A 24,658-nucleotide genomic window follows, 5' to 3' on the forward strand; every position below is an offset into this window, starting at 1 on the left:
CATATAGTAAGGTAGGGACGGTATTGTAACTGACACAGTTCTCAGGAGGGTTAAATATCTTAATGTGTCTAATACAGAGGCAAGCTTTTATTAATTACATTCTTCAGGAGTGTTGACTACTTGTATTAATTTTTTTTCCAAAAACCTTTAGTGGCAAACAGGCTAATATTTGTGTCTCCCAAACAATAACAACAACCAACAGTGGTTCACCATTACCTAACTGATGCAGTCTAAAATCTTATACCTGCTTTTCAGCTTTTCCCTGTTGATGATTCCAACAAGCTTTAAATATTCTGTTGCTTTTGTTGAAAGAAAAGAAACCGTTAAAAATCAGCACCAAATATTACAACAGTGTAACAGAATTGCACAACATCCAAAGACAGGAAACTAGGTGCAGCCCAGCTTTGTATGGCTTGAAATGGATAAATCAGGAAGCAAGGCTTTCCCCCTTGTTTCTTATCTATCAATAGCACACTTTCTCTCCAGGGCAACTTTCCCTGCTTCTGTGTGAGGATGTAGCTTTTTGATTCAAGCCACTACTGCTAGTCTGTCTTTTCGATGAAATTTTAAGAAACTTGAGACTGAGGGCTGTTGTGTGCCTCTTCCCTTCCTCTGTTCCAATCAGCTACAGCTAACTGTAGGTTCCCCTATGTTTACTCAGCAGAAGCAGTTGACTGAGCACAAGGGCAAGCTAAGGGGTTTTGAGGTTGGTGGTCAGATTGACTGGCGTGCTAAGCCACGCCCATGTCATTCCTTTATTTCCAAACAGTACAGCAGTTTCTAGCCTGCCAGGTTTTGCCACTGTCTGGATTAACTCGTTTTCAATCCTTCCTGTCCAACAGTTTGAGGAAATCACTAGAACTGTGGACATTTCTGTAAGTGTAGGCATTTCAATGCTTTTTTTCTATACTGGTAGTTGACCATCATATCGGTTAGTTTCACTTTATTCTTAGCTACTATTACAGTGGTTTGATTTTTTATATAGTCAATCTTCATAGATTTTTCTGGAGAGGTGTGAAAGGGTTGAGTGAAATGAACATAATAGGATTATAAAATTCTCACTAATGAGTATTCTTTCATTCTAAACAAAAAGTTCAGAATAAATGTTTTGGCTTATGAAGAAAACTTTACTGACTAGTCCCAACTACTGAATGCTGTTACCCCTTTTCAAAAGTAAGATTATTCATATTTTGTTAGAATTGTGTATTTCTGTCATTTTATTCTAGGATATGCTTCTGGGATATTTTTTGTTGTATTTTTGCTTTTTCTGGTTTAAATTTCTGGTAATATCTTTTAGAATGCTCTGGAGGCACCAAATTCAGTGACTCATGATTTGGATAAATGATAAATAATGAAATTTGGTTCACTGTTTGTTGTGTAAACTTCCTTCTGGAAAGACTAAACAAGTGGTGTGAGGATTATTTTTATTAATGAGAATGGACTCTTTCCTCTTGTTTTATAAGGGGACTCATTTCAATTAGTGTGTTGATTTGGACACTGAAGTAAAGAGATGAGTCTTGTGATTTCCTTATATAATTCACAAGGAGTCTCTAACCCAAGTAACTCAATTTTGATGGTTCTGTCCCTTCAGAAACTAGAAAATTAATTGGACATGCTCTACCCTACACCTTTAGAGAAACAAAGTATATACTATATATAATTAAAATTTATCTCATCTTATCAAATACACATTTTGAGTGAGTTATTCTTTGCATGTTAAAATGCTTATATTTTTGATGACATAGTGAACACAAAATTTTTTAATTTCTAATTTTTTCTTTATGTTTGATTCTTTCTTCTTCCTTTTAGGGTAGAGCCTGGATCAGAGTAGCACTCATGGAAAAACATTTGTCTGAATACATCTCTACAGCTCTGAGAGACTTCAAAACAACCAGGTTTAAAAGTCCTTTTAATTTTCAAATATATACTAAGAGAGTCACCTGAAGACTTAGAAGTAAAAATAGAATAAAGACTTATTTGTTTTTCAAGTCCTCACCTATTTTATTTCCCCTTTTTATATGTTTCAGATAAGTCCACTGTCTTCTCAGGGAAATAGTTTTTCAACTAAACATACTTCCACCTTGGTTTACCTTTTCAGGCCTCATTATGCCTGGAATATCTGTTTTCTGAAAAGTTTTGATTCTTACTTTTTCAGCACTTGAAGTTTCATTCTCACCACAGACTTTTCCTATTGCTTTCTTCCTCTTTCCACACCACAACATTTATTTTATTCACTTCTTTAATTCTTATATAATTAATGATTGCTCAGTTGTGTTTTTGGGGCAGTCTATACCAATGTTCTCCTTAGGCTGTATAGATTTGTGAGATGGTACATTGTGCAAAACAGGATTTTTATTAACTTTTTATGACGATTCTTCCTGGAGAAGGGAAGGGCTACTCATTCCAGTATTCTGGCCTGGAGAATTTCATGGACTGTAAAGTCCATGGGGTTGCAATGAGTCAGACATGACTGATTGACTTTCACTTTATGATGATAGAGAAAAGGTTCATATAAGGACAACAGTCATGCCCACTCAGCTCTGCCCTGCTAATCTACATTTAAGGCTTTTGTTAAAGCAATCACTTTTTTTCCATTTCAAAAGTATTTGTAAATGAAAATATTAAATAATTTCAGTATCCTACATATGTATTGTTCAGTATAGTAGCCACTAGCCACATGCCACTGAGTAAATTAAAATAGAAATTAAATTACTGAATCAGTTCTTTAGTTGCTTTATCACACTTTAGGTGTTCACTGGCCATTTGTGGTTCATGGCTACCAAATTGGACAGCACGGATGCAAAACAGTGCTTCATGGCAGAAGGTTCTATCAGGCAGCACTGACTTTGACACTTAAATTACCATACATATTTCTACCTTGTTAATCATGTTTCTGAAGGAAGAGAGTGACTGTAGGCCAGTTTTGACAGAAAATTAGGCGTGTATACACAGAAATCATATATCTAAAATCTTAATTTGCATGTCCTGATGGCATATTTGACATTTTGGATTTTGAGAAAATCTGGGTCTTTAATGTGACACATTGTTTTAGCTGACTAGCTGGTACAGATGACAGTATCTTTGCTTAGGTGTTGCCTACATCCGTTGGGTCATCAAAAAAGCAAGAGAATTCCAGAAAAACATCTATTTCTGCTTTATTGACTGTGCCAAAGCCTTTGACTGTGAGGATCACAATAAACTGTGGAAAATTCTGAAAGAGATGGGAATACCAGACCACCTTACCTGCCTCTTGAGAAATCTGTATGCAGGTCAAGAGGCAACAGTTAAAACTGGACATGGAACAACAGACTAATTGGGAAAGGAGTACGTCAAGACTGTATATTGTCACCCTGCTTATTTAACTTATATGTAGAGTACTTCATGAAAAATGCTGGGCTGGAGGAAGCACAAGCTGGAATCAAGGTTGCTGGGAGAAATATCAATAACCTCAGATATGCAGATGACACCACAATTAAGAAAGAAAGTGGAGAAGCTTTTTGATGAAAGTGAAAGAGGAGAGTGAAAAAGTTGGCTTAAAGCTCAACATTCAGAAAACTAAGATCATGGCATCTGGTCCCATCACTTCATGGCAGATAGATGAGAAAACAGTGGAAATACACATTCTTGTCATCTCCTTTCCTCAGAGTCACTCTTCATCCTTGTCTGGCCTCTGCCTCTACCACTCCACCAAAGATGATTTTTAAAAGAAAACCAATAATGCACAAGCTACCCAAATGTAATGAACATCTCTCTGTCCCCATTGTACTCCACAGTCCAGCTGAAAGAGTTGAAACCTTCTTCCTTCTTGGAAAACCTCTTTGTTTTTTTACCTACATAACACTCCTGGCTTTTCTGTCTCCCTCTATACTCACTCCTTCTCAGGCTTCTTTTGCTGTTCACAGCTTCTTTGTGTCAGTATTCTCTGTGCTCAGTCTTCTGTTGTCTGCTGTTCTTTCTCTCCTCACAACTGCACTTGTCTCTGGAGATTTTTTTAAAAATTTATTTTTAATTGAAGGCTAATTGCTTCACAATATTGTGTGGGTTTATGCAATACACAGTACAAATCAGCCATAGGTATACATAATGTCCCCTCTCTCCTGAACCTCCCTTCCACCTCCCATCCCATCCCACCTTCTAGGTTGTCACAGACCCCACTTTAAGTTCCCTGAGTCATTCAGCAAATTCCCACTATCTATTTTACATAAAGTGTATATGTTTCCATACTACTCTGTCCATTCATCCCATCCCCTCTTTCCCCTGACCCCACGTCCATAAGTCTGTTTTCTGCATCTGCATTTCCATTCAGTTCAGTTCAGTTGCTCAGTCGTGTCCAACTCTTTGCGACCCCATGAATTGCAGCACACCAGGCCTCCCTGTCCATCACCAACTCCTGGAGTTTACCCAAACCCATGTCCATCAAGTTGGTGATGCCATCCAGCCATCTCATCCTCTTTTGTTCCCTTCTCCTCCTGCCCCCAATCCCTCCCGGCATCAGGGTCTTTTCCAATGAGTCAACTCTTTGCATGAGGTGGGCAAAGTATTGGAGTTTCAGCTTCAGCATCAGTCCTTCCAATGAACACCCAAGACTGATCTCCTTTAGGATGGACTGGTTGGATCTCCTTGCAGTCCAAGGGACTCTCAAGAGTCTTCTCCAACACCACAGTTAAAAAGCATCAATTATTCGGCGCTCAGTTTTCTTCACAGTCCAACTCTGACATCCATATGTGACCACTGGAAAAACCATAGCCTTGACTAGACGGACCTTTGTTGGCAAAGTAATGTCTTCTGCTGTGAAGACCTACAAGACCTTTTAGAACTAACGCCCAAAAAAGATGTCCTTTTCATTATAGGGAGCTGGAATGCAAAAGTAGGAAGTCAAGAAACATCTGGAGTAACAGGCAAATTTGGCCTTGGAGTATGGAATGAAGCAGGGCAAAGACTAATAGAGTTTGCCAAGAGAATGCGCTGGTCATAGCAAACACCCTCTTCCAACAACACAAGAGAAGACTCTATACATGGACATCACCAGATGGTCAACCCCAAAATCAGAGTGATTATATTCTTTGCAGACAAAGATAGAGAAGCTCTATGCAGTCAGCAAAGATAAGACCAGGAGCTGACTGTGGCTCAGATCATGAACTGCTTATTGCCAAATTCAGACTTAAATTGAAGAAAGTAGTGAAAACCACTAGACCATTCAGGTATGACCTCAATCAAATCCCTTATGATTATACAGTGCAAGTGAGAAATGGATTTAAGGGACTAGATCTGATAGAGTGCCTGATGAACTATGAATGGAGGTTCGTGACATTGTACAGGAGACAGGAATCAAGACCATCCCCATGGAAAAGAAATGCAAAAAGCAAAATGGCTGTCTGAGGAGGCCTTACAAATAGCTGTGAAAAGAAGAGAAAAGGAAAGATACAAGCATCTGAATGCAGAGGTCCAAAGAATAGCAAGGAGAGATAAGAAAGCCTTCCTCAGTGATCAATGCAAAGAAATAGAGGAAGACAACAAAATGAGAAAGACTAGAGATCTCTTCAAGAAAATTAGAGATACCAAGGGAACACTTCATGCATCTCCATTGCTGCTACTGCTAATGCTGCTGCTAAGTTGCTTCAGTCGTGTCTGACTCTGTGTGACCCCATAGATGGCAGCCCACCAGGCTCCCCTGTCCCTGAGATTCTCTAGGCAAGAACACTGGAGTGGGTTGCCATTTCCTTCTCCAATGCATGCAAGTGAAAAGTGAAAGTGAAGTCGCTCAGTCGTGTCCGACTCTTAGCGACCCCATGGACTACAGCCTACCAGGCTCCTCCGTCCATGGGATTTTCCAGGCAAGAGTACTGGAGTGGGGTGCCACTGCCTTCTCCATTTTTGCTGCCCTGCAAATAGGTTCATCAGTACCATCCTTCTAGATTCCATATATATGTGGTAATATATGGTATTTGTTTTCTCTTTCTGACTTACTTGACTCTGTTTAATAGGCTCTAGGTTCATCCACCTTATTAGAACTGACTCAAAAGCATTCCTTTTTCTGACTGAGTAATATTCCATTGTATATGTGTACCACAGCTTCTTTATCTGTTCATCTGTTGATGGACATCTAGGTTGCTTGCATGTACCAACTTTTATAAATAGTGCTGCAGTGAACATTGGGATACGTGTGTCTTTTCTAGTTATGGTTTCTTCAGAGTATATGCCCAATAGTAGAATTGTTGGGTCATATGGTAGTTTTATTCCTAGTTTTTTTAAGGTATCTCCATACTTCTTCCATAGTGGTTGTATCAATTTACATTCCCACCGACAATGCAAGAGGGTTTTTCCCTTTTCTCCACTTCCTCTCCAGCATTTATTGTTTGTAGACTTTTTTTTTTTTTTTTTAAATGATGGCCATTCTGACCAGTGTGATGTGATATCTTATTGTATCTCTGGAGTTTTAAGTACCACCTGGGTGGTCATGACACCACATTTAAATCTCTAGTTCAGATTTCTTGATTCTTCTCCTGTCTAACCCTGTTCACCCCATTCTTGAAAGTCATTTCATTGCCTTACCTAAATGGCCGATGAAGTAAAAATCTAAATTCATATTTGATTCCTTTTTCTCCTTCATTCATTACAGCCATTCCATTAGCAAGTCTTTTGCCTATTTCCAGAATCTATTTCGAATCTACCCGTTTACTTTTATCATTATGGCTGCAGTAGTAATGTGTACCTCTCTCATCTCTTGCCTATATCCTCCCTTGTTAGCCTCCCGACTGAGATTCCAGTTTCCCCTCTGCCAGTGACCACCCAGCATCCAGCCAGTCTTCTTAAAAAGTATTGTAAAAGGGATCCTGTCAATTCCTCCGTTAAACATTGAAATGCTTTCTCATTACTTTAGCCAGCAGGCTCTGCAAACACATTTCCTGGAGTCAGATCCTGGTTTCACCACTTTCTAGCTGTGGAATCATGGGTAAATTTCTTACTCCCTCTGTGGCATAAAAATTGTTGAAGTTAAGCAAGATAATTCATGTAAAGCACTTATAACTATGCCTGGCGCTCAGTACATGTTCACAATTGTTAATGTTATATGGCCTCCAAAGCCCTGTTTTAAGACTTCTTTGGCCCAAGGTCCCAGAATAAACACTTACTTGAGAATATCTTTCCTAATGCCCTTCTTCAAAGTTGGATTCATCTTTACTTTTTCTCCACCTCAACAACCTAGTTCCTTATTTTATACTGCTTGCCATCTCTGATTGTCTCTTTCTTCTGTTTATTGCCTGTCCTCTCCCCTAGACTGTAAGTTTCATAAAGAGGGGTCATGTTTACCTTCTTTATCATTTTATCTCTCATACGTAACACAGTTCTTGCTACATGATTTATTTGTTGATAAAATAGAGAATCTTACATTCTTAGCAAGACTGTTTGGAGATTGACTTTTTTGGCTATCTTTTCTTTCTGATTCAGCTTGTCGTTGAATAGAATAGGTCTAAAACACATTTCTTTGTAATGCTATAATTTGTTTTGTATGTCATGAGGGAGAATCTTATCTACCCCCACTTCAAGCTTCTTAAATAAAGACTAAACTGAGGAAGAGAGCAAGATATTGATAATGGAATTTCTTTGGCTTATAAAATAAGCTTTCTCATATTTGAGTATTGCACTTTTAGTATATAGAATAACTTATGACTCTCAAAATAAATTTTGAAGCATGGTATTGTTCAGTATCAACATCATCTATTCTGGTGGTTCACTTCCCATCCAAAGGATATTTGTTACTGAAATACCTGAAAGGTTTTAAAATAGTCCTTTAGAATAAGCACTAAAGATGGCATTGTAGACGTATTTCAGTTGGAATTAAATTATATGTGTTGAGAAAAAGATTATTATTCTTATTTGAGTGTTATTTTAAGTACCTTTCTAGTGTCTAGTATTTTTCTAGTCAACATGCAAATAATTGGAAAGAGTACACCTGATAGAAAGTGGGGACTTTTCATACAGATCACAGTAATATCAAATAGTTGCTGACAATTTTCCTTTGTTTCTAAAACACAAAACTTGAAAGATACAGTCGAACATATAACTCTTTAGATAGAAGTTTTAAACTTATTTTTCATGTTGCTACTTTCAATATTTATAATCCATTTTTGCAAGCCAATATGCTGTTTTGGTTTAGATCCTTCTCATAAAAATATTTTCCTTAGAACAAAAAATATTTTCAACAAAAGGGAATTTTTTTTTTAGTGTATACCTTACTATTATTAGTCATCTTAGCTTTTACTCTTGGCTCATTGGTTACATAACCTTGGTTATATAAGCAAGCTTTATTAATGTTCCAATTTTTCTGTGAGGTAAAATGAAGAGATTGAAAGTTTACAGTCTTTAGAAGTCTTGGAAAATATTGATAACAAAAATCAAAATTTCAGTCAGAATTATTGATATATTGGCTTGATTAAGGGAATAAAACAATTTTTTGTAATAGCTTCTGCCTCTTTAATACACATGGATGACTTGTATCTTTGATTAAATGATAGTATATCAAATGTCAAGTGACATAAAATAGCAATAGCATATTATAAATGAAACCTAAATGTTGATAGATTTCTTTAAGTGCATTTATTTATTTTCTTAATCAGATCTAATAGTGAAAAGTTCAACATACAATGGGCAGTTCTCTTAACTAGCCTTTCCTCTTCTGTTTGTCCTTCCCTCCCGTCTGCTACAGTAAAGGCATGTTAAATCAGGTCTATGTAATATTATATTTCAGATATGGTTTTAAGTGGAATTAATTGATTTCACATTTAGTGTATTATATGACAGTGACAGTGAAAGTCACTCAGTCGTGTCCGACTCTTTGCAACCCCGTGGACTGTAGTCCATGGAATTCTCTAGGTCAGAATACTGGAGTGGGTAGCCTTTCCCTTCTCCAGCAGATGGTCCTGCCTGCGGGAATCAAGTCGGGGTCTCCTGCCTTGCAGGTGGATTCTTTACCAACTGAGCTATCAGGGAAGCCCCTAGGTTAGCTTAAAAAATCAATAGTAAAACAAAGGCCAGAAAAACTCAGTAAAACAAAAATGATATATAAAACATAGGGTATATAAATTACCTTTAAGCTTGCTTAAAAATGGCTCTAAAACCATTTAATCTTTGTTTTAGGTATTTTTCATTAGTTCCTAGTATAATATTAACGTTGGAAAGCAAGCAAAAATAGTTTTGATGTGACTCTTGGAATGTACTTTTAAACATGATGAGCTCAAGGTGGCAAATAAAAATAGACCTATTCTCATATAGGGAAGTACTGGGAATTATGGGTGATCGCTGATGTCAAATGCCAGAATAAATGCATGTGTCCTGTAGGAAGTGGTGGTCTAGAACCATTGGAATCATAGTTCTTCAAGGAGTTAATCAAATATTCTGTCAACAGCCAATGTAGCCATTGAGGCAGTGACAAAATCTCAGATGTTTCAGTTCAGTTCAGTTCAGCCGCTCAGTCGTGTCTGACTCTTTGTGACCCCATGAATTGCAGCACACCAGGCCTCCCTATCCATCACCAACTCCCGGAGTTCACTCAGACTCACGTCCATCGAGTCTGTGATGCCATCTAGCCATCTCATCCTCTGTCGTCCCCTTCTCCTCCTGTCCTCAATCCCTCCCAGCATCAGAGTCTTTTCCAGTGAGTCAACTCTTCACATGAGGTGGCCAAAGTACTGGAGTTTCAGCTTTAGCTGAAATCTCAGGGTTGATCTCCTTCAGAATGGACTGGTTGGATCTCCTTGTAGTCCAAGGGACTCTCAAGAGTCTTCTCCAACGCCACAGTTCAAAAGCATCAATTCTTCAGCGCTCAGCCTTCTTCACAGTCCAACTCTCACATCCGTACATGACCACAGGAAAAACCATAGCCTTGACTAGCCGGACCTTAGTCGGCACAGTAATGTCTCTGCTTTTGAATATACTATCTAGGTTGGTCATAACTTTTCTTCCAAGGAGTAAGCGTCTTTTAATTTCATGGCTGCAGTCACCATCTGCAGTGATTTTGGAGCCCCCAAAAGTAAAGTCAGCCACTGTTTCCACTGTTTCCCCATCTATTTCCCATGAAGTGATGGGACTGGATGCCATGATCTTCGCTTTCTGAATGTTGAGCTTTAAGCCAACTTTTTCACTCTCCTCTTTCACTTTCATCAAGAGGCTTTTGAGTTCCTCTTCACTTTCTGCCATAAGGGTGGTGTCATCTGCATATCTGAGGTTATTGATATTTCTCCCGGCAATCTTGATTCCAGCTTGTGTTTCTTCCAGTCCAGCATTTCTCATGATGTACTCTGCATAGAAGTTAAATAAGCAGGGTGACAATATACAGCCTTGATGTACTCCTTTTCCTAGTTGGAACCAGTGTGTTGTTCCATGTCCAGTTCTAACTGTTGCTTCCTGACCTGCATACAGATTTCTCAAGAAGCAGGTCAGATGGTCTGGTATTCCCATCTCTCTCAGAATTTTCCACAGTTTATTGTGATCCATACAGTCAAAGGCTTTGGCATAGTCAATAAAGCAGAAATAGATGTTTTTCTGGAACTCTCTTGCTTTTTCCATGATCTAGCGAATGTTGGCAATTTGATCTCTAGTTCCTCTGCCTTTTCTAAAACCAGCCTGAACATCAGGAAGTTCATAGTTCACGTATTGTTGAAGCCTTGCTTGGAGAATTTTGAGCATTACTTTACTAGCATGTGAGATGAGTGCAATTGTGCGGTAGTTTGAGCATTCTTTGGCATTGCCTTTCTTTGGGATTAGTTTTGTCTAAATATCTTTACCATTTTGTGGAACACCTCAGTTGAACATGTAGGAATTTCTACCATTTATTTTACTGATCTTTGTTAGGCTGAAACTTTAAGTTTTTCTCTTTATGTAAATGGTAACTATTCATTTGCATTTTCAAGAAATGTAACTTTACATAGTTCCAAGAAAGAGCATCTAATCCAAGCTAGTCTTCCCATCACGTTTGTTTGTATCCTTACATCTGTCAGAGGGTAAATAGTTATATTTTCCTTTGTACTTTTTATTCATGTAAAATTTCTTAGAGACCATAACAGAGGTTAAATTCTCTTTAAACATTTTTATTTTACAGGAAGTATCATGGTTCAGTAGAAAAGATGTAGAACTTAAGTAAAAATTGGTTTTCTTCATTGATAAGTTTATCAACATCATCTTGGGCAAACTGTTTAAACCTGTCTGTCTTCTTGGTAATGAAATTGAAATGAATGACAATTGCTTCTGTATTTATTTCATCAGCTTTGCAAGTATCAAACAATATAATTATAAAAGTATTTGGTAAACTGTGGACTATTCAAAATTGATGATAGTAATATAAGAATATAGGCTTTATATGCAGTCTATATAAGCTCTGCTGCTGCTGCTAAGTTGCTTCAGTTGTGTCCGACTCTGTGCCACCCTGAAGACAGCAACCCCAGGCCCCTCCATCCATGGGATTTTCCAGGCAAGAGTACTGGAGTGGGTTGCCATTGCCTTCTCTGCTTTATAAGCTCAAGAATATGGAAAAGAGCAAGACGAATTTCATTTACTAAGATGCTTTCCTTTTAGCTAGTGGGATTATAGAGTGGTGTTCCTTGCCATTGTGTAACATAAAGAGTTATAACAATTTTATTATCCTTGTTACTGAACATAAGCAAGTTTTTGATACTATTTGAAAATGAATTCAATAATCTTTAGATTCTTTTGTGGAAAAATACCTTAAGCCCATATTAAATGATATTTTTTCAAAATATTTATTTTAAATATTTAAAAATAAACTTTAATATTATAAAAATTAACATTAACCAAAACAGAAGGCTTTACAAGAATTAACAAAGATAGATTCATATTTACATTTTGTCAGAGTCACGGTGAGCACTTTCTTTTTTGTATGCAGCCACCTAGGTAGCCCATCTGCCCTATTAGTATTGTAATGTTAAAGGTTGGCATCAGTTCAGTTCAGTTCAGTTACTCAGTCGTGTCCAACTCTTTGTGACCCCATGAATTGCAGCACGCCAGGCCTCCCTGTTCATCACCATCTCCCGGAGTTCACTCAGACTCACGTCCATTGAGTCAGTGATGCCATCCAGCCATCTCATCCTCTGTCGTCCCCTTCTCCTCCTGCCCCCAATCCCTCCCAGCATCAGAGTCTTTTCCAATGAGTCAACTCTTCGCATGAGGTGGCCAAAGTACTGGAACTTCAGCTTTAGTATCATTCCTTCCAAAGAAATCCCAGGGTTGATCTCCTTCAGAATGGACTGGTTGGATCTCCTTGCAGTCCAAGGGACTCTCAAGAGTCTTCTCCAACACCATAGTTCAAAAGCATCAATTCTTTGGCGCTCAGCCTTCTTCACAGTCCAACTCTCACATCCATACATGACCACAGGAAAAACCATAACCTTGACTAGCCGGACCTTAGTCGGCAAAGTAATGTCTCTGCTTTTGAATATGCTGTCTAGGTTGGTCATAACTTTTCTTCCAAGGAGTAAGCGTCTTTTAATTTCATGGCTGCAATCACCATCTGCAGTGATTTTAGAGCCCCCCAAAATAAAGTCTGACACTGTTTCCACTGTTTCCTCATCTATTTCCCATGAAGTGATGGGCCTGGATGCGATGATCTTCGTTTTCTGAATGTTGAGCTTTAAGCCCACTTTTTCGCTCTCCTCTTTCACTTTCATCTAGAGGCTTTTTAGCTCCTCTTCACTCTCTACCATAAGGGTGGTGTCATCTGCATATCTGAGGTTATTGATATTTCTCCCGGCAATCTTGATTCCAGCTTGTGTTTCTTCCAGTCCAGCATTTCTCATGATGTACTCTGCATAGAAGTTAAATAAGCAGGGTGACAACGTTAGCATAAATTACTATTAATCACATCTTCCTAGTTCTTAGTTTGGTTAATAACCTTTGGAATTACAGAAAAAAAATGTATGTTTGTGTTTGTTCTGTGTATATTAACAGAAAATAATCTACATAGTTTTGAAAGGAGACCAGTTTAAATGACTGTTTACCACCTTTCAGTTTACATATATATTGCTTCAGTCTTGGGAAAATGCTAGACCCTGTAGGCCTACTAAAGGAGTCACTTTAAAGATTCTTTTTAAGAGAGATATAAACACTTAGAATGACTTTTTTCCTTGTTACAATTTCAGCTTTTTTTTATTCTGCTAAGTATGTGCATGATTTAAGTGATCTAGGTATGTTCTTGTTTTGACAAATTAAATAAATTTTAGTTCTTTCTACTCTAGCTTGGACTTTGACTGATTCCTGTAGCTGAAGCTTCAGTCTGTTTTTAATACATATTCACCCATTTCATTTTTTAGGAGATTTTATGAAGATGGAGCAATTGTCTTGGGTGAGGAAGCAAATATGCTTGCTGGCATGCTCCTTGGACTCAATGCTATTGATTTCAGGTACTTCATCTAACTGTATGTATTCTGATTTAAAATTATTCTACCTCATAATAGATTCTGCTTATCATTCTTTTCTTTCAGTTTTCTAAGTAAAGCATGCAGTTGGATATTGATTTGATTTGTGTTTTTCCCTTTATAATGAGATCAGTTTTATAAATAGGTTTGCTCTAAAAAAAGAGGCTGTCTTAAACTTAAGGAATTAACTGACGAAACTTATTTGCTTTCTGGCTTGGGAAAAAGAAAGCTTGGACCACATCCCCGCCAACCAGAAAAATCATATATTCTGGTAGCACTGAAGGAAGGTTTTAGATCGTATCTCTTAGTATTTTTCCACTACTGTTTTAAAATGAAAAATGTACTAATATTGATTCATAGCCAGAAAGATTTTCATTTTCTCATGTGGTGAGATAAAGAGGATCTTGACATTCTGCCTTAGATGGCTTATGTTTCTTATTTTGTTTCTGGAGTATTAAAAACTTTGTTAATATTTGCTTTTATTATCAACACGGTGAGTTGATTCCAAACTAAGATTGTGAGTACTGAAAATGGACATTCTAAGTTCTCCGTAGGTTGTTGGGAGCATCCTTCTGCATTTCATTTATTGATCTAAGATTTTACATTGTACTAAAAGTAAGAGATTTGTCTATAATAAGAATTCAAACCTGAGAATTAAGGATTATATTTTCATTGAAATATATCACTTAAAAATTCACTGTTAACAAATAAGCATAAAACTTAAAAATCTGCTTTTAGGTCTTGAACTAAAAAATAATGCTCTCGAAAAAGAGACTGTCTTAAACTTAAGAAATTAACTGAGGAAGGGTTAATTCAGTCAATTCCTTAAGTTCCTTAGTTTCACTCATGTTACTTTTTTCTAATAAGTCACTTCCTTTTTAAAATACTTTTCTCTTTATAACTTTCCTCTATTTGAAATTTGATAAAGTGGGATTAGGTTAACTAACTTAATTGTTTGGGATGAACATGGTGAATACAGCATGAAGGCTGTCTTCATGATTTCTCTAAGGGTGTTAACTTTTTACCGTATGCTGCTGGCTCTGTCTAAATCCGTTACAATTATTTTTTGGTTGAAAACAAAACTGGGATAATAATATAAACTCTCGGTTTGTTGTAGCCCATTGATATTGTTGTAGAAAGCAAATATCTTACTGACACATTAGTAATGTTTTGAAAATGAAGGAAAGCCCATACGTGGCCACTTTGATTTTCTCCTTATTCAAGTCTGGAAAAATACATCCTGTACCCTTGATATTAATATATTAGAGTATGTTAGCAGGATAACTTCCCAGAGGAACAGAAAGGTAGTAGTTCATATATGAAGATTTTTCTAATTAGTCAGACTTTCTTAGGAAATATTCAGTGTCACCTGAGAATTTCTATGTAAATGAGAATAACAACTCTTTATATGAAATACTCCAGTGACGTCTTTGAAGTCTAATAAAGACCAAGATAAAATGAACTATATAAATAGTATTCATACAGACTTCTCAGTAAACTTTACTTTTGTATGATGTGTGTATGTAATAGTGTTATTTATTTTTGTAAGCCCTCAATATTGAAGGTAGAATTGTCTTTATTGAGGTGATTATAACAAGCCACATTTAAATTACAAATAAAAAATTCATTTTTTATCATTGATGAAACAAATGTTTCTATCAAGAGATTGTTTATAACACTGCGATTTAAATTTTAATGTATTAATATATTTATTGTCTGTTGTCTTAGCTTCTGCCTAAAGGGAGAAAGATTGGATGGCAACCTTCCTGCTGTAATAGACTATATACCATATTTGAGGTTTACCCAAAGGTATTTGATATTTTGTAATCTTAATTTATAGTTGAATGTCTTATATATTCATCTGGTTAAAATTGCCTTTTATAGAACATTTATTTTTGTACCAGAAATCATTCAAAAATATAAATCCAGTTGTATTTTTAGTACATATATATATATAGTTTTTATATAATTATAAAATGGCATAAATATAGTTTTTAAAAACAGCATCTATTTTTACTTCTGTAGTTAATAGAATAACCTTAATAGCTCTATACTAGTCCATTGAGATTTCAAAACTATAATTCATTACTTAGATTGGTTTTCATGTTATTTCCATTGAAATTAAAATAATAATGAATATTTTTATGCAAATAATTTTGTTTCTTTTGTGAATTTATAGAGTTATTTAGGTAAGTGCAATGAAAAATTTTGTGACTCTTAAAGTCTGTTCTTAGAGTTGTATCAATTTATCCTACTACCAATATTGTGTGAGAGTTAGAGGTTTCCCACAATCTCATCAGTATTAAAAATTAATCAGATGAAATCTAAAACTTTTCTTAAGATCTGCTTTCATAATTTATTTCCTGAATAATTATATACTTCTGAAATATTATGATCAGGCAAAAACTGTAAGGGAGAGAGAGTGAGTAATATATGTCTGTAAGTAATAGATGTATGTGTGTACATACACAGAAGATGCATTTATTGAGTGCTAAGGCAGGAAAGGCGGAGGAACCAGAGATCAAATTGCCAGCATCTGCTGGATATTTGAAAAAACAAGAGAGTTCCAGGAAAACATTTATTTCTGCTTTATTGACTATGCCAAAGCCTTTGACTGTATGGATCACAATAAACTGGAAAATTCTTCAAGAGATGAGAATACCAGACCACCTGACTGACCTCTTGAGAAATCTGTATGCAGGTCAGGAAGCAACAGTTAGAACTGCACATGGAACAACACACTGGTTCCAAATAGGAAAAGGAGTATGTCAAGGCTGTATATTGTCACCCTGCTTATTTAACTTCTATGCAGAGTACATCATGAGAAATGCTGGGCTGGATGAAGCATTAAGCTGGAATCAAGATTGTTGGGAGAAATATAATAAGCTTAGATATGCAGAAGACACCACCCTTATGGCAGAAAATGAAGAAGAACTAAGGAGCCTCTTGTTGAAAGTGAAAGAGGAGAGTGCAAAAGTTGGCTTAAAGCTCAACATTCAGAAGACAAAGATCATGGCATCTGGTCCCATCACTTCATGGCAAATAGATGAAGAAACAATGGAAACAGTGTCAGACTTTGTTTTTCAAAATCACTGCAGATGGTGACTGCAGCCATGAAATTAAAAGACTCTTACTCCTTGGAAGAAAAGTTATCACCAACCTAGACAGCATATTAAAAAGCAGAGTCGTTACTTTGCCAACAAAGGTCCATCTAGTCAAGGCAGTGTTTTCCCAGTAGTCATGTATGGATGTGAGAGTTGGACTATAAAGAAAGCTGCTGCTGCTGCTAAGTCACTTAAGTCGTGTCTGACTCTGTGCGACCCCATAGATAGCAGCCCACTAGGCTCCCCTATCCCTGGGGTTCTCCAGGCAAGAATACTGGAGTGGGTTGCCATTTCCTTCTCCAATAAAGAAAGCTGAGTGCCGAAGAATTAATGCTTTTGAACTGTGGTGTTGGAGAAGATTCTTGAGAGTTCCTCAGACTGCAAGGAGATCCAACCAGTCCATCCTAAAGGAGACGAGTCCTGAATATTCATTGGAAGGACTGATGTTGAAGCTGAAACTCCAGTACTTCGGCCACCTGATGTGAAGAGCTGACTCATTGGAAAAGACGCAGATGCTGGGAAAATTGAAGGCAAGAGGAGAAGGGGATGACAGAGGATGAGATGGTTGGATGGCATCACTGACTCAATGGACATGAGTTTGAGTAATCGCCGGGAGTTGGTGATGGACAGGGAGGCCTGGCATGCTGCAGTCATGGGGTTGCAAAGAGTCAGACATAACTGAGCAATTGAACTGAACTGAAGGCAGGAAAAAATCTTTCCTAGGTTTCTTCCTAGATGTCAAGAGTATAGGAACTCTGTAAACTTCTGTAAAGGTATACAATCCCTGTACCCAAAATAATCACTGTCTAGTAAGAGAAGTCACTATGATTTCAGACCTAGGAGTGTGAAGATTTTTTAGATGATGAAGGAGAAGGAGGAATAGAGTATTGTGGTACAAAGATTTCTAACTTAAGTTAGGATCCCTTGGGAAACGGATAATTCTGTTACATTAGATCTAGAAAAGAAACACCAAGATGCAGGCATGAAATTATCACCTTTTGGGGATTTATTGGATTATAGGGCACTTTGTGGAGATTACTAACAGTTCAAAATAATACTAGTAAATATGAGTAATACTATTTATTGGATGTTTATCAGTGCTTAAGTCCTTTATTTAAGCACTTAAGTAAAGTGCTTTACTTCATGTGTTAAGTGCTTTACTTCTGTTAACTCATTAATCTCCTCAAAAATCAGTGAGGTCGGCACCACTGTCCTTATTTTTAAGTGAAGAACTGAAACACAGAGAGGTTAAGTAGCTTGTCCACAGACACAGCAGATTTGTGCAGAGTGGGCCACAGATCTGAAATTAGAGAGCAAAATGACTGTTTGGAGACAGGAGTTTGGTCATCAGTGTGCAGATAGAAAGGCAGTTTTTAGTGATCTAGGAAATTTGAATTAAAATATGAAGATAACCATAAATGCAAATGTTCCTTTCTTCTTAAATAAGAGAAGGTAGTGATTATTACAGTGCTTTTAAAAAGATGAAGTCATGGAACCTTCTCACCTGGTACCCTCAGAATGAATTTAATGATGTGTATTCTGTGTCTCCAGCTGCTTAGTCACCATTTGTCCAGTTGTTTTTTTTTTTTTGCAATTTCCTCTTTCTATGCAGTAATGCAAATACATATTTATTCCTTTGTAGTCATCATATCGTATAACAGAGGACTCCTGCCATCTTGTAATATAAAGGATACAAGAACAAGAAGAAAAATAATCAATTCAACCTAGTCATAACCCAGCTAGCATTACTGACCATGGAGGTTTTCTTTTTAGAAAGATTTAAACTATCCTAATAGTCATAAAGAACCAATATTTTAAAAATTGAATGACTTCCACCCAAATGTACCTGTATTAGACACAGTTTTAAAAATTATATTTGATGCCTAATTATAAGAGTCTCAGTTCAGTTTAGTCGCTCAGTCATGTTCGATTCTTTCTGACCCCATGGACTGCAGCAACCCAGGCTTCCTTGTCCATCACCAACTCCCAGTGCTTACTTAAACTCATGTCCATTGAGTCGGTGATGCCATCCAAGCATCTCAACCTCTGTTGTCCCCTTCTCCTCTTGCCTTCAATCTTTCCTAGCATCAAGGTCTTTTCAAATGAGTCAGTTCTTCACATCAGTGGCCAAAGGATTGGAGTTTCAACTTCAACATCAGTCCTTCCATTGAATATTCAGGACTGATTTCCTTTAGGATGGACTGGTTGGATCTCCTTGCAGTCCAAGGGACTCTCAAGAGTCTTCTCCAACACCACAGTTCAAAAGCATTAATTCTTTGGCACTCAGCTTTCTTTATAGTCCAACTCTCATATCCATACATGACTACTGGAAAAACCATAGCTTTGACTAGATGGACCTTTGTTGGCAAAATATCTCTGCTTTTCAATATGCTGTCTAGGTTGGTCATAACTTTTCTTCCTAGGAGTAAGTGTCTTTTTATTTCATGGCTGCAGTCACCATCAGCTGTGATTTTGGAGCCCCGGAAAATAAAGTCTGCCAGTGTTTCCACTGTTTCTTCATCTATTTGCCATGAAGTGATGGGACTGGAGGCCATGATCTGTTTTCTGAATGTTGAGCTTTAAACCAACCTTTTCACTCTCCTCTTTCACTTTCATCAAGAGGCTCTTTAGTTTTTCTTTGCTTTCTGCCATAAGGGTGGTGTCATCTGCATATCTGAGCTTATTGATATTTCTCCCGACAATCTTGATTCCAGCTTAATGCTTCATCCAGCCCAGCATTTCTCATGGTGTACTCTGCATAGAAGTTAAATACGCAGGGTGACAATATACAGCCTTGACGTACTCCTTTTCCTGTTTGGAACCAGTCTGTTGTTCCATGTCCAGTTCTAACTGTTGCTTCTTGACATGCATGCAGATTTCTCAAGAGGCAAGTCAGGTGGTCTGGTATTCCCATCCCTTTAAGAACTTCCCACAGTTTGTTGTGATCCATACAGTCAAAGTCTTTGGCATAGTCAGTAAAGCAGAAATCGATATTTTCTGGAACCCTCTGGCTTTTTTGATGATCCAGTGGATTGGCAATTTGGTCTCTGGTTCCTCTGCCTTTTCTAAATTCAGCTTGAACATCTGGAAGTTCACAGTTCATGTATTGCTGAAGCCTGGCTTGGAGAATTTTGAGGATTAATTACTTTGCTAGCCTGTGAGATGAGTGCAGTTGTGTAGTAGTTTGAGCATTCTTTGGCATTGCCTTTCTTTGGGTTGGAATGAAAACTGACCTTTTCCAGCCACAGCCACTGCTGAGTTTTCCAAATTTGCTGACATATTGAGTGTAGCACTTCCACAGCATCATCTTTTAGGATTAGAAATAGCTCAACTGGTATTCCATCATCTCCACTAGCTTTGTTTGTAGTGATGCTTCCTAAGGCCCACTTGACTTTACATTCCAGGATGACTGGCTCTAGGTGAGTGATTACACCATTGTGATTATCTGGGTCATGAAGATCTTTTTTGTACAGTTCTTCTGTGTATTCTTGCCATCTCTTCTTAATGTCTTCTGCTTCTATTAGATCCATACCATTTCTGTCCCTTATTATACCTATCTTTGCATGAAATGTTCCCTTGATATCTCTAATTTTCTTGAAGAGATCTCTAGTCTTTCCCATTCTATTGTTTTCCTCTATTTCTTTGCACTGATCACTGAGGAAGGCTTTCTTATCTCTCCTTGCTATTCTTTGGAACTCTGCCTTAAAATGGGTATATCTTTCCTTTTCTCCTTTGCCTTTCACTTCTCTTCTTTTCTCAGCTATTTGTAAGGCCTCCTCAGACAACCATTTTGCCTTTTTGCTTTTCTTTTTCTTGAGGATGGTCTTGATCACTGCCTCCTGTACATGTCACAAACCTCTGTCCATAGTTCCTCAGGCACTCTGTCTATCAAATCTAATCCCCTGAATCTATTTCTCACTTCTACTGTATAATCGTAAGGCATTTGATTTAGGTCATACCTGAATGATCTAGTGGTTTGCCCTACTTTCATCAATTTAAGTCTGAATTTTGCAATAAGGAATTCATGATCTGAGCCACAGTTAGCTCCTGGTCTTGTTTTTGCTGACTGTAGAGCTTCTCCATCTTTGGCTGCAAAGAAGATAATCAGTCTGATTTTGGCAAAGAATATAATCAGTCTGATTTCAGTATTGACCATTTGGTGATGTCCATGTGTAGAGTCTTCTCTTGTACTGTTGGAAGAGGGTATTTGCTATGATCAGTGTGTTCTCTTGGCAAAACTCTATTAGCTTTTGCCCTGCTTCATTCTGTACTCCAAGGCCAAATTTGCCTGTTACTCCAGGGATCTTTGGCTTCCTACTTTTGCATTCTAGTCCCCTGTAATGAAAAGAACATCTTTTTGGGTGTTAGTTCTGGAAGGTCTTGTAGGTCTTCATAGAACCGTTCAATTTCAGCTTCTTCAGCTTTTCTGGTGGGGCATAGACTTGGATTATTGTGATATTGAATGGTTTGCCTTGGAAACGAACAGAAATCATTCTGTTTTTGAGATTGCATTTTGGACTCTCTCGTTGTCTGTGATAGCTACTCCATTTCTTCTAAGGAATTCTTGCCACAATAGTAGAATTAATGGTCATCTGAGTTAAATACAGCCATTTCAGTCCATTTTAGTTCTCTGATTCCTAAAATGTTGTTGTTCACTCTTACTATCTCCTGTTTGACCACTTCCAATTTCCCTTGATTCATGGACCTAACACTCCAGGTTCTGGTATAAGAGTCTATTCCTCCCCATATTACTGTTTTTAACTTATTTGTAAAGTAGGTGTTTATTATAGAATAATTAGAAAATACAGAAAGGTAGAAAGTAGAAGAAAGCTTAAGTCACTCACAATCTTATGTTTACAGCGCAGCCACTAGCATTGTTAACATTTTGACAGATCACTTTCAGCCTTTTCTGTGCATAGAAATATTTTTTTCTTTGATTAAAATGGAATCATGATATACACGTATCTGTTTCCCTTAATACTATATAATGAACACTTTTTCATGTTCTTAGCCATCATTCTATAGCATCGTTTCCTAACAGGAATAGAGTTTCATTCTTTATATAGTGTGTTAACTCAGTTATTGTTCGACTTTTGAAGTGTGTTCAGTTCCCTGTCTTGTACAGTATTGCAGTTAATGGCCTTGCACTACGTCTTTTTATGCAGAACCATTATTATTTCTTTAGGTTAAAACCTTGAAGTAGAATTTCTTGGATAAATAGTATATATGTTATTAAAACTTTTGAAGCTTGCTGTCAAACTGCCCACCAGAGAGGCCATACCAGTTTAGATCCTATCAGCAATATGTGACAGAGCCTACCTCTGTCATTTACAATCAAGTCTTAAAGGTGCGGCTAATGCTCTAAATAAAAAATATCCTGTTGTTGTTTTTGGTTTGCATTTATTTGATGGCTAGTGAAGTTGAACTTTAAAAATATTAGTTATTCTTTTAAAATAGAGTTTTATGCTTCTGAAGCTAAATATGTGAAATATGTTAATAGGAAACATCCTAAAATATATTTCATATTTAAAATTGGTTTAATTAAGTTTTAAATTGTGTATCAGTGATAAGATATAAATTTTTCTGAGTTACTGCTTGATATAACTTTAAAGATCTTTTCTTAAATGGATTTTAAGCCAAAGAAGTCTAGCAGTAGCTGATGATTGTTGGTCTTTTATAATGCCTTCAGTTTTTCACTTTTAAATGTAGCATGTTTATAGTTAAGTATTTATATTTAGAATGATTATTTCCTAAAGAGGCAAATTTCTACAGACAGAATTGCTGAGTTTAAAAGATTGTAAATGATCAAGTGTGCTGTTAAATTGCTTTTCTTATATAGCTTAGCTGTGGCTTTTCATAGTTGGCTGTCCATATCTGCAGGGTCCACATCTGTGCATTAACCAACTGTGGATCAAATGTATGCAGGATTTGGCCGTGTGAGAGACTTGCACTTCCATGGGCGCTGCTCTCTCAGGGGCTCCTTGAAGCAGTCCTTCCTGGATACTGAGGGACCTCTTGACCCTGTCTTTTCCCCTCTTAGAAGGGATAAGCTAAGCATTTTTCTACCAAAGGCCAGTCTTTTGGCCTGTGTACTGCACCCCATCATCTCTCTTCTGTTCGGTCTTAGCTCTGGTAGTTGTCCTTTTCCATTAACTTTCCTTTTTCTAGATCTTCCTGCACGTCATAACGTATAAGCATGTGGTTATTTTTCCCTTCTTAAAAAAGGGAACCAAGAAATTTTCCCAACCCCACATTTAACACTTCTAAGCTATTCTTTAGTACCCTTTCTTTTATGACAGAACTGTGCCTCCTTTTTTTTTTTTTTTCCACCTCCTTTCTCTCTTGATGGCTCAGATGGTAAAGAATCTGCCTGCAATGCAGGAGACCCAGGTTTGATCCCTGGGTTGGAAAGATCCCGTGGAAAAGGGAATGGCAACCTACTCCAGTATTCTTGGCTGCAGAGTCCCACAGACAGAGAAGCCTGGAGGGCCATAGTCCATGGGGTGCAAAGAGTCAGACGTGACTGAGCGACTAATACTTTGACTTCTCTTGAACTAGTCAAATGAGCTTTCAATACCTCCCACTGAAACTACTCTTTTCATAGTCAGCAGGAATGTCTCCTTGCCAAAGCCAGAGGTCAGTTTGCTCACCTTACTTGACCTTTGAGCAGTGTTGGATACACACAACTCTTCCTCTTAGCACTTTGCTACTTTTCCTCCTGTTTGCTCCTTCTTACTCTCTCTCACTGCTTTCTTCACTTCCCCAACCTCTAAATGTTGGACTGTTTTCTGAGCTCAGTTCTGAATTGTCTTCTCTGTCTACACTAAGTAATTGCATCCAGTTTCATGGCTTTAAACACTATACTGCTCTTTCCCTTATGTACGCTTCTACCTAGAACACTACTCTGAACTCTGGACTCATACACACAGCTGCCAACTTGACATCTCCACCTGGATGTGTAATAAGCACCTCAGAGGAAGCATGTACAATAAAGAGCTCCTAATCCCACCACCGCCACCTCTGGAAAAAACTCACTTCTTCCTTTAGTCTTTGCCATTCCTAGGATGGTAGTTCTAGCATGCCAGTTGCTTATGCTCAAAAACTTGGGGTCAGTGTTGAATTCTCTCTTCCATAATCCATCAGTAAATTTTGTACCACCACTGTCACCTCCTAAACTTAAATATGGAGTTTTGCAAGAGTCTTCAAACTCCACCTCTGACTCCTGTCATTTTTTTCTCCATAGAACAGCCAGAATGATCCTTTAGGAATATGTCAAATAATTTCATTCCTCTGTTCAAAACTTTCCAGTAGTTGCTTTCCTTCTGACTCAAAGTGAAAGACAAAATTCCCAAGTTGACCCGGCCTCCGGTTCCTCCATGACCTCATGTCCTGTTCCCTGCCTTCTTACTCACTGTGCTTCAGTGACACTGGCCACCTGGTTACTCCTTCAGCACACCCAGCCCGCATATGCATCTTTCTGTTTTCTCTGCTAGGAACACAATCACTCTCAAGGTATTTGCATGGCTACTTCCCTCATCTTCTCTAAGACTCTGCTTAGTACCATCATAGTCAGGAAGCCTGCACGGAACATTCTTCCTAAAAGAGTGATACCAGTTCCCCTGACTGAGGTGACCTCAAGCAACTATTTTTCATCTCTTATTCTCATTTTCTTCCTTTGTTGAATGAACTTATTAGATAGTGCAGCAATACTTCATGGGGTTATCATGAGGACTAATGAGGTACATGAAGTGTTCATACAGTTCCTTGGATCCCTGTCAGTCAGTCAGTTCAGTTCAGTCGCTCAGTCGTGTCTGACTCTTTGCAACCCCATGAATCGCAGCACGCCAGGCCTCCCTGTCTACCACCAACTCCCAGAGTTTACCCAAACTCATGTCCATCGAGTCAGTGGAGCCATCCAGCCATCTCATCCTCTGTCATCCCTTTCTCCTCCTGCCCCCAATCCCTCCCAGCATTAGCGTCTTTTCCAGTGAGTCAACTCTTCACATCAGGTGGCCAAAGTATTGGAGTTTCAGCTTCAACATCAGTCTTTCCAGTGAACACCCAGGACTGATCTCCTTTAGGATGGACTGGTTGGATCTCCTTGCAGTCCAAGGGGCTCTCAAGAGTCTC

General features: G+C 37.8%; 1 protein-coding gene across 4 annotated transcripts in view; it reads left to right on the forward strand.

Moving 5' to 3' along the window:
* RUNDC3B (RUN domain containing 3B) overlaps nucleotides 1–24,658 on the forward strand; it is a 175,207-nt gene that overhangs the window by 80,313 nt on the left and 70,236 nt on the right. For all 4 annotated transcript variants that reach the window (XM_042249155.1, XM_042249156.1, XM_015095223.3 and 1 more), the window contains 3 exons: nucleotides 1,810–1,895; nucleotides 13,320–13,409; nucleotides 15,153–15,233. In XM_042249155.1, coding sequence (XP_042105089.1) covers nucleotides 1,810–1,895; nucleotides 13,320–13,409; nucleotides 15,153–15,233 — 257 coding nt within the window. The remainder of the gene's footprint in view (nucleotides 1–1,809; nucleotides 1,896–13,319; nucleotides 13,410–15,152; nucleotides 15,234–24,658) is intronic.

Source organism: Ovis aries, chromosome 4, assembly GCF_016772045.2.
Source record: "Ovis aries strain OAR_USU_Benz2616 breed Rambouillet chromosome 4, ARS-UI_Ramb_v3.0, whole genome shotgun sequence".
NCBI lineage: Eukaryota > Metazoa > Chordata > Mammalia > Artiodactyla > Bovidae > Ovis > Ovis aries.